Source organism: Rissa tridactyla, chromosome 6 (assembly GCF_028500815.1).
Source record: "Rissa tridactyla isolate bRisTri1 chromosome 6, bRisTri1.patW.cur.20221130, whole genome shotgun sequence".
NCBI lineage: Eukaryota > Metazoa > Chordata > Aves > Charadriiformes > Laridae > Rissa > Rissa tridactyla.
Genome location: NC_071471.1, coordinates 73,660,702 through 73,670,346, shown reverse-complemented (window position 1 = coordinate 73,670,346; position 9,645 = coordinate 73,660,702). Strand labels below are relative to the sequence as shown.

Below are 9,645 nucleotides of genomic sequence, written 5' to 3'. Positions count from 1 at the left end.
GGTAGAAAGAAAATGTTTTTATTCTGTGTAAAGAAACCATAATTTTTTGAAGTAAACCCGAACACTGGATGGTTCATTCCATATCACATTTCTATCGCTAAGGCCTGTACAGTGTGTAGCTGGTGTAGCTTCTGTATACAATTATGGAGCAACATTTGTTTCGACTGGCACTGTATTAATGTCTCATCTAGAAATAACATTTTTCCACACTAAAACATTTAAATATCATCAGCCATTGCCTTTTCCTCTACAATGCATTCAGTTAAGTATAGATCTTACACAGGACTCAAAATCTGATATGCCAAGTCTTAGCCACATTTCATACGATGCTCACCAATGGCTGTTTAAAACACTATCTTTATTATGCTCATGGCCTGATTTGGTTTTGCCTGTGCCTAAGTGACATTCCTCTAAATCTAAGTATATTGCTGCATGTCATTGTGTGAATTAAATATATGAGATGGAATACAACCATGGAAAGCTGGCAATTTCCGTTCTTTTTCACTGTTTACAGAAAGTGTATTTATGTTGCACTCCTTACTTCTGACACGAAAGGCGTAATGACGAGTTAATGATTTATGCCAGGATCAGTAGCTCAATTAAAAGTAGTGAGGATGTGACTTCATCAGAAACAGGAATTAAAGGACTGCAGGGACAGAGACACAAGTGCTCCTCCAAGGAGAATAGCAGCGTGGTGCCACTGGCTGCTGCAGGTTGCCCACTGGGCCGGGATGTTGTTTGTGCTGGAGAAGCAGGCCCTGGCCCAGCGTGAGAAAAGTAAAAATGTGCAAGTGGAAAACACAGACATCCAACATGCTCCAACGTAAGGTGGCCCAGCACATGCATAATGTTTGTATTCTCTAACCACTGATTTCTGAAAATTGTAATTATTAAGAAACAGAAATTATAGTTGTCACCTAGAGCTACATGGTCTCAAGACCATGACAGATGTGAGCTCTGCACAGTGCAGGCACATACAGGAAAAACTTCTGTCCCTCAAAGCTCAGCTTCACAACTCTAAGCTGTGTACTGGCCCCTTCTCCTGCACAGTTATTCTTTCCTATACCCTACTAGCTCCTCTTCTAAAGTTGAGTTAATAGAATAGTTCAGTTGGAAGGGACCTTCAATGATCATCTAGGCCAAATTAGTTTACTTCAAAAGCTGCCACGAGCACAGAAGATTTTCTTGACAAAGAGGGAATGCAGAAAGAGGATATGAACAGCTGTTGACAGGGCCTGTTGTAGTAAAATGGTGCTTGGGAGTCTGAATGGCTTGTCCAAGCTGATGGAGATTTTAGTGGCCCAGATGAGGTTCTCATCAAGGACATAACTGCAGAAGTCTCTGGCTTTCTCTGCTTTTTTAGTGAAAAGACCCAAACAAACCAAAAAAGCACTCAGACCTGTTCCTCCCTGAACCTCCTTTGGTTGAAACGGAGTCAGCTGGGTGCTATATATTACTTATTTGACCATTAGCATATTGAAGCCATGCGCCACTTCAAGTTTTTGTCCAGAGTACCAAGGCCCCATCACCACTGTAAAGCTCTCCTATCCTTGCTGTGTTACAGCCAGCAGAGCAACACGGGGCTCCCGACGTCATTTTCAGGAAGAAGCAGGCTGTGGATTGGGAAGAGCACCACAGAGGAGGAAGGGACTCACCTCATGGCTCGGTGTTTGACTGCAACTGCAGAGCCAAGAAACTCTTACAAGCACTCAGGAGCCCAGAATCTCAAAAGTCAGTGTCCACAGGAGCATCATGTCCCCACTGACAGCATTTTTTTTATGAAGTGGTGGTAACTAGGAAATATGATGCAGCACTGCGCTAATGGTCATATCTCCCACCCTACATGGGACAGATTTTGTTTTCTGAAGCTTCCAACTGAGCAAAAGATCGGCAATTCCTGTGTTCATCTCCAATTTTCCTCTTAGAGATGGTGCTACGTACTGCCATGGTGGACATCTCACTGCCTCGTTTGTCCTGGGTTAGCATTGCTCTCTCTGAGGTTGGGTTCATGTTGGACTCTGCAGTTTCGATGGCACTGCAGCTGAACATCTGAATCAGACACTTCCTGAACTAGAAAGTTGAAAAAAAGGAGATCAATCAAAACACATAAGCAATTTTAAAATATCTCTAATAAAGCAGTCTGTGTCAGGGTACTGTCCACAAAATGTGAGACAAGCAATAGTGTTCTCTGCAGCACTGAATAAATAAATAAATGTATTCATCACTTCTTATTGAACAGTCACCTTACTCTTTTTCTTCTTTTCACTTTTGTGCTTATACTCTGCTTGATGCCATCCCTCTGCTCGAATAAATCTATTTGAGTTTATTATCAGGCCCGCTACCAGAGTGAACACGCACCACTCTGGTTCACCCCCCTGTCAATTCTTTTTCTCTGCATCCAACCCTCTGCCCCACCCCGGAGAAGAAAGGTCGCTGTCCCATAGGCACGTGCAATGCTTCCACCCTCCCCATACAACCAACCACAAACGCAGCATTTCCCCTGACACAAATTCAAGCAATTGAAAACTTCTACCCCATCTCAAAATCAACCCACTGGTGTTGCATTCCTAAAGAATTTCAAAAATGTGGTGGGACAGCCTCGAAAATAGAATTTTCATACAGAAAACTAGCTGATGCTCACTAAGGGCTGATTTTGCTTTATACTGTCTAAACCTAATAATTGTTCATGTTTGTATTTTAATAAGGCACAGAGACTTACACTGTCTTCCAGTAGATAGATACACAGTGACTATGGTTTTTTTAGTTCTAAATGCTGGATATTGCCATGGTAGTTAACTAACATGTAGGTAGGTAGAAATAATTCATTATAAAGCAAGACAAAATAACAAAACGAGTGTTAAAGACACTTTGAGAGCATACGTTACCTGTTTGTTCATAAAGACATAAATAATTGGATTATAAACAGTAGCTGTCTTGGAAAAGAAAGCTGGAATTGCCGCCAGACGAGGATCCAGCTCAATGGAGGGGTATGCAGTCACCAGGATAGAAAAGGCAGCGTACGGCATCCAGCAGATTAGAAAGGCAACAATCATAACAACCACCATTCTGGTCACTTGTCTCTCAGGTTTCCTGGTAGTTCCCAGCCTGCCTTGTGTATCTGACACCTTTGAAGAAAAGACAGGGGATTCGAGAAAACAAACAACAAGGCCTTCAACCAGTGAGCCTAGGAAGGCTAATCCTCTGCCACGCCGGAAGGAAAGATGTACTCTCCTTCAGTACGACGGCACACAGGGATGCTGTCACTGGACCACAGGGTGGCGATGTCACTGCTGGGGGACATGAATTACTGCATACTGCCATTATTAACTTTTCCTTGGCTTAAGTATCTTTATATTTGTATTGCCAAACTGAGAGGAAAATGTAACTACTGGGGCAATCTCCATGCAGAAACTGCAGTCCATCACGACTGCAGCCTGCAGACACTCCCAAGCCACCTTCAGCCAGGCCATGAGGAGCGAAGCGATGGCACGGGTTTGCTGTCCAGCCTCGCAAAAGTCAGTGTAGCTCAGGTAACTTCATGGGTGCTGCCCCAAGGAGTGCAGAAATGCCTTTAAAGTCCACATGTGCGAAAAGTAATCCTAATGATTTTAGTCAAATCAGAAACAAGATTTGGCCTCTATTTAGAATGCCAAATAACAGAATACAATGACCCCTGACAGAATGAGTGACTGGCAGTGGCTGATAACACTAAGTCACCTCTAAAAATGTGAAACAGAAATTAGGGCTACATTTTTGGGTGATACAACTTGCTGTACATCACTAACTTCAACGGAGCTACCTCAGCTTACAGCAGCTCTGGATCTGCCCAAAGACCAATAAAACTAGACTTCTTGGCTTGCAGGAAAGCCGACTAAACAACATTTTGTATCTAGATACTGGTAGGAGCAGTATCCCTAAGATATTCCCTGCCAATATATGGCATTTCTATAGCATTTTTTCGTATTCACTGTACCTACACAGAGAGCAGCCCAGCCTCCCTTGCAGTCACCCTGCGGAAGGAACACAATCTCCTGGATTGTGCTTTTGACTGTCTCGTCTGTGCCTCATCAGCCTGGCCTCTTTCTCAGCTATGGCTTTTCGTGGATGGCAGTGGATTCCTTTCCCTGTAAAACTGAGAACATGAAACTGATAAGGAACCATGTACTGGTGCTTATCTTACAAACAAAGGAATAGAGACACAATAATTTATCTCCGTTGTAAACTGTTAATTAGATCTTTTCCTAAAGATTCATTTCTTTCATTAGTTTTGCAGTTGTATTGAAAGCTACTATTGGCATCGTGAAGCTGGGGTCAGAGGGACTGAGGGACGAGCAGGGTGTACCACGACAAGACGGTGCCACTCAGGACCACGTCCGCCCTGTGGCAGCCATGGGACAGGGCAGGCAAAATCTGGGAAGAGGGTTGGTTGGGAACATCAAGACCCCAGTTCTGGTGCCTATTCACCATAGTCAGATTTTCAAATATTAGCTTAGTTGTGAGATAGAGCCTTATGGCAATTCATTATAAATTTACAGAATATATTGCAGGTGGTTGGCTCTTCTGCACCAGACTGTGTTTTAAGCTGTTCTAAGTAACAGAGGCCAACTCCGTCAGTTACACCTCTCTAAAAGCCAACAAAAGCCCAGGGCAAGCACTGGCATGAGCCACGGATGAACCATTTGTGACAAGGCGTCCTGAAGCCGCCCCAGCGTGTCCTGACCCTGTGGTCTGACAGGTCTCCAAGCTGCAAGGGGAGTGTGAAACACACAACTTGCCGAGAAGTGTGACATTTTAAATATTACTGCTATTCTTTCTGGATAATGGAGAGAGGAGTGGGAGAGACAGCCTAGGAAGATCACACCATAGTGCCTCCAGCCCAACACTGGGACCCACCACATGGCACAGATCAGTCTTCCAGAAGACATCCCAACCTGGCCCAAATGGCAAGATGGACCACCCACTGGCTTCTTCTGATGGTGACATTTTCCTTCATTGCCTCCCTTGTTCCTCATCTCCCCTACTTTGTTTTTAACTTGCCGCCTCTTAAGTGGCTGTCCCAGAGGAAGGAAATGGTCCTTTTTTTGCATCTCCAGAAGCATCTCAGTAGAACATTGGCCACTGCTCTGGCAGACCCATCACAGTGCTGGGTGCTTGACAAGTGGTCTTGTTTCCTTCACACCCCCTGTGTTGGGTTAACATCCCTCCCTTTCATGCCAGGCCACCGGGCCACCCCATGGGCTCTCCCTCCCAGGACACCCTCCTGGAGGTGGACCCCTCCCAATCCCTGCAGATGGATATTCAGAAAACAGAATCATGGTTTTACAAGTTCTCTTAGGAGAGTCCAAGCCAGCAGCAATGATTTTCTTCAGTCATCTCTATATTTTGTCATTTGCACCCCCCACCAGCAGACACTGTACTACCCCACCACGAGCACTGCCAGCAGCAACGCGCCCATGCTGCAGGTCACATTCGACTCCAGAAACGTCTTGTGCTTAATACTGAAATCAACCTCCCACAGCCATTTAACCTCCTGCCCCTAAATGCATCCTGGAGGAGGAGATCAAGAAAAATCACTTTAGAGGAATTGCGATGTCACCCGAACTACGCACGTTCTAACCTGTATTTTCTAATGAATAAATAAAATATTTTTGCATTTCCCTTCTGTTTTGTTTTATTTAGAGAAAACAACATTCAGAATAAATACCAGCATTTGACTACCCCAAATACTTTAAAAACATGAGTAAATTGAAGAACTTTACTGAATTTATTTCTGAAGCAGTTATGACAAAGCAACTTTTCAGTAAACAGAAATAGCAATATTGTCCCAAAATATTGTCCCCAAATCCTGTCCCAAATAGGAATTTTCCTATTCTATTGTCTTCTTTTTCACTTTTTGCAGATTCTCTTTTGGATCAGATCAACAACATAATCATTAAATAAAATTCAAAAGCATTTCTCAAGTCTTTTAAATGTTCCTGGACAATCTCATATTTTATTTACTAAACAGTATGACATTATTTACAAATGCTACATCTTATTCTGCATGCAAGTGGTATAGAGTATTAGCCAGCACTCTTAAAATTTACAAATGCAGTCATTTTAAGCTAAATTCTGATATACCTGGTTCAAGTCTTAAGAAACGTCACTGAATTGAAGTACAATTGCAAATAAACCAATAGTGGGTCATTCAATTTATTTATTTATGAGGGAGACATTCCGTTATTTGTATGATGTTTGGTTGATGAGATGTACTGGTAAGTGCTGCAAACTGCACACTTTGAAAAGTCATTTGTAACCATAGCATGAATTTCTATGTATTAAGGATAACTATATAACATGGGATGATAACTGAGTGCATTTGCTGCCTGGAAATTTGATCTGTTTATGTCTGATCTTTATAGAAAATCAATCAGAAAAATTCCCAATGTTTGCATACATACACATTTTAAAAGTTTACTTGTAAGTGCTGCCTCTTACCTTTCGTAGCTTCCGCATCAGTTTTCCATAGGATACCAAAATCACCAATAAAGGCACTATAAAGCAGGTGGTGAAGAATGCAATAATGTACGTATGGTCAGTATAAGCTCCCGAGTACCTGTATAAAACACAAAATACATTCTGTATGTATTACTAACATGTGGTATTGTTTTCTTGAAGTGTTAATTTTGCTCTTCAAAGCTGCCCCTAGTATTTTTGTCAACTGTTTTTATTCTAAGTGCCTCTTTACAGCTCTAGTCCTATCAGCAGATGGAGCCCTGGGCCACCTCCCTGGCTGTGGCAAGGACAGGATCCTGTGGCCATAGGGACAGTATGACAGAACTGAGGACAGGATCCTGTGGCCATAGGGACAGTATGACAGAACTGTGGGACAGTTCAGGTGGGAAGGGACGTGTCGTCCAACCTCCTGCTCAAAGTGGAGGCAGCTATGGGGTCAGACCAGGTTGCTTGGGGCTTTGTCCTGTCTTCTGAAAAATATCTCTCATTGTCCTCTTTGAATTCTGAAAAAAGCACAAGGTATAGGACGGTTATTTTTATTAGAGATGGAAGATCCTCCCTTTAGAATTATTCTTTTTTAAATCTGCTCACGGCAAATTTTGCTGAGTTTTGTTACAAATTTCTTTATGTCCATTTTTGCAGAGATGTACATCATCTTTAAACCTTTCCTTTAAATTCCTGCCCCTGAGACGTTCTGAGCTGCAAGTTTCATTTCTTTATCATACTCTGCAAGAGCGGCCTTACCAGTTGGGCTCACAAGTAGTTCCAATCTTACTGGTGGTGTAACTGCTCCAGCCCATTGTTGGTGGAATGGTCCAAATGAAGGAAAAGGTCCACACAAAGGCAATGCCTAGGGCTGCATGCTTCCCCCTCAGGCGCGTATTTCCCAAAGGGCGGCAGATCACAATGTACCGTTCAAAAGCCAACAGAGCAAGAGACCATAGAGCAACGATGCCTGTAGTAAGAAAGCACAGTCACCATCAAAAATCGGGCAGATTCACTGAAAAGCAAACACGACCCCACATCACAGAATTGTTTAGGTTGAAAAGCATCTCTGAAATCCATCTACTTTGACACCCAGGCACCCCCCACAAGCACGGTCCACACAGCCGGTTGCCCAGGGCCAAGTCCAGTTGGGTTTTGAGTATCTCAACAGACGGAGACTCCACAACCACTCTGGGCAACCTGTTCCAGTGTTTGACTGCCCACCACATCAGGCATCTTTTCCATCAAGCCAAGTTATGAAAGGGCGTACAATTTATGTGCATTATTCTAATATGTATTAAGAGCACAAGATTTTCTTTTTGTCTACTTTGTCAGTCTAAGTTATAATGACTACAAAACCAATCAGCTAATCTGGCCATTTAACTGAATTACTTTTTTTTTTTTCATTTGGTTCTACTCTGAAAAGCTGCAAATTATGTGTAGCTTCCAAATTAACAAATTAAGATATATCTTCTGAATGCTATCTTTGCAAGAAAATGTCATATATCAGTGTTATAAAACTCACCTACAGACAGCTGCCCACAACATCAAAGTATCAGTTTATTAGGCACATATCACCTGGTTAGCCACCAAAATCTTCAAATAGCCTGACTGTTCCCCATGGGACATGGCTGACATCCCACAGAAGGGTTTAGTAGCATTGTCCCTCACCTCTGTCTAGCTTAACCAGGCTGAGAGCACCTGCGGGACTCCTCAGCTGAGGATCAGCAACGTGTTTCGTTTGGAGCAGTGACAAGAGCTGGGAGGCTGCCTTTGCCACGCAGCTTCACAAACAGGAACAGGGAGGCAGGAGTGAACATCTGTCTCAAATAAGGTGTCCTGTTTTAAACTAATTCCCCATTTATTCCGCAGAGCTGTATTTACACAGGGAACTATGTGGTGAGGGTTTTCCCTTTTACTTCTAATACTTGCAAGTCAAGAAAAAGAATCACAAAAAGGTGTTGGTGTTGGAGTGCCTGTTCCAGGTGTGTCCCGGTCCCTGAGCCACTGCAGGGTGGCTAACATGAGATCTTTCCTTGCCCTGATACATTCCACAGTTTAAGAGCAGCCACTCGCCGTTTTTCTCTCTCTCTCTTACTTATCCACATATGCACGAACCTAAATACAAACCTTGAAAATAGCTAAACATAGTGAATTTTTTCCTGACATTGTTTTACCAAAACCTCCACAACGCTGTTTTTCTATTAGCAAGCTTTTTCTCATTATATTAAACATATTCAATGACCAGTATACATGCGACAAGCCACTGACACATGACAGAGATAGTGATCTACGTTATTCACTCACACATGAGATCCGCTACACAAAGTGTAACTGGGGAAGGAACCAGTGAGTTCAGAGCATGCAAAGTCAGTGAGCTGGGACACTGCAGGAAAACTGGCAGAATACGTTGAAGGAAGTTGAAGCAAAAGAACATACAACTACAAACAAAATCTGGCTTACCAAAAAATGTGACGGCAAATCCTTCCAGTACACAAGCCCAGTATCCCATGTAAAAATAACCTTTCAGATTCGTTAAAAAGCTGATGGTGCCACCAGTCAGTGAGACCAGGAAATCAGCCACAGACAAATTGACTATAACGTAATTGACAGGTTGTCTCAATTGCTTGAACTTAAAAGTTACCAGGATTACAGCCAGGTTCTCAGCAAGCGACAGGGAGGTCACCACCAACATTATTGCTGCCAGAAGCCTGAAGTGCCAGGGCTGGATGGAGTCCAGGGGACGGCAGAAAGGATCCCACCTGTCAGGACCAGAGGAACTGGGCAACAGCGACTCATTTTCAGGTGCTGCAAATGCATCCATTTTTTCTCTCCCACTGCCAAAAATAATGTTGTATAATACTGGAGTTTCTAATCTGTAAATAATATTCAGGATTAAAAGGAGAAATTTGCTGTCTCCAAGAGAAGTGTGAACACACTCTCCATGCTTCTGCTTTCCGGTAATAGTCCAGGAAACAAAATTTTGGTCGGAGGAAAGTTTAGTGCTGTGCAGTGAATGTGGGAACAGGAATGAGTGAGAAGATCTCTCAGAGCAACCTCTGCCCCTCTCTGCCCGTAGTCGCCTGCTGCAGACGTCTCTTTATCTGTAGTAAAACCTGGCTACAGAAGCTGCAGGTTTCCTCCTTCTGCAGCAGCCGACAGCAG

At 43.2% G+C, this 9,645-nt stretch overlaps 1 protein-coding gene across 1 annotated transcript; it reads right to left on the bottom strand.

Annotated features, from left to right (window-relative positions):
* Window positions 1-1,839: 1,839 nt before the first annotated feature.
* On the bottom strand, window positions 1,840-9,304 carry LOC128911330 (opsin-VA-like). Its single transcript, XM_054206034.1, has 5 exons — window positions 8,944-9,304; window positions 7,240-7,450; window positions 6,478-6,595; window positions 2,886-3,125; window positions 1,840-2,070 (listed from the first exon to the last, which is right to left on the bottom strand). Exons 1-5 carry the CDS (start codon window positions 9,302-9,304, stop codon window positions 1,840-1,842), a joined length of 1,161 nt encoding a protein of 386 aa, XP_054062009.1.
* Between the last annotated feature and the right edge of the window lie 341 nt (window positions 9,305-9,645).

Coding starts and splice junctions, on each gene's coding strand:
- LOC128911330 (XM_054206034.1), bottom strand. CDS start 9,304: ATGGATGCATTTGCAGCACCTGAAAATGAGTCGCTGTTGCCCAGTTCC. Junction 7,451..8,943: donor ATTTGCCGTCACATTTTTTG/GTAAGCCAGATT, acceptor TTCTTACTACAG/GCATCGTTGCTCTATGGTCT. Junction 6,596..7,239: donor ACTACTTGTGAGCCCAACTG/GTAAGGCCGCTC, acceptor TGTTTTATACAG/GTACTCGGGAGCTTATACTG.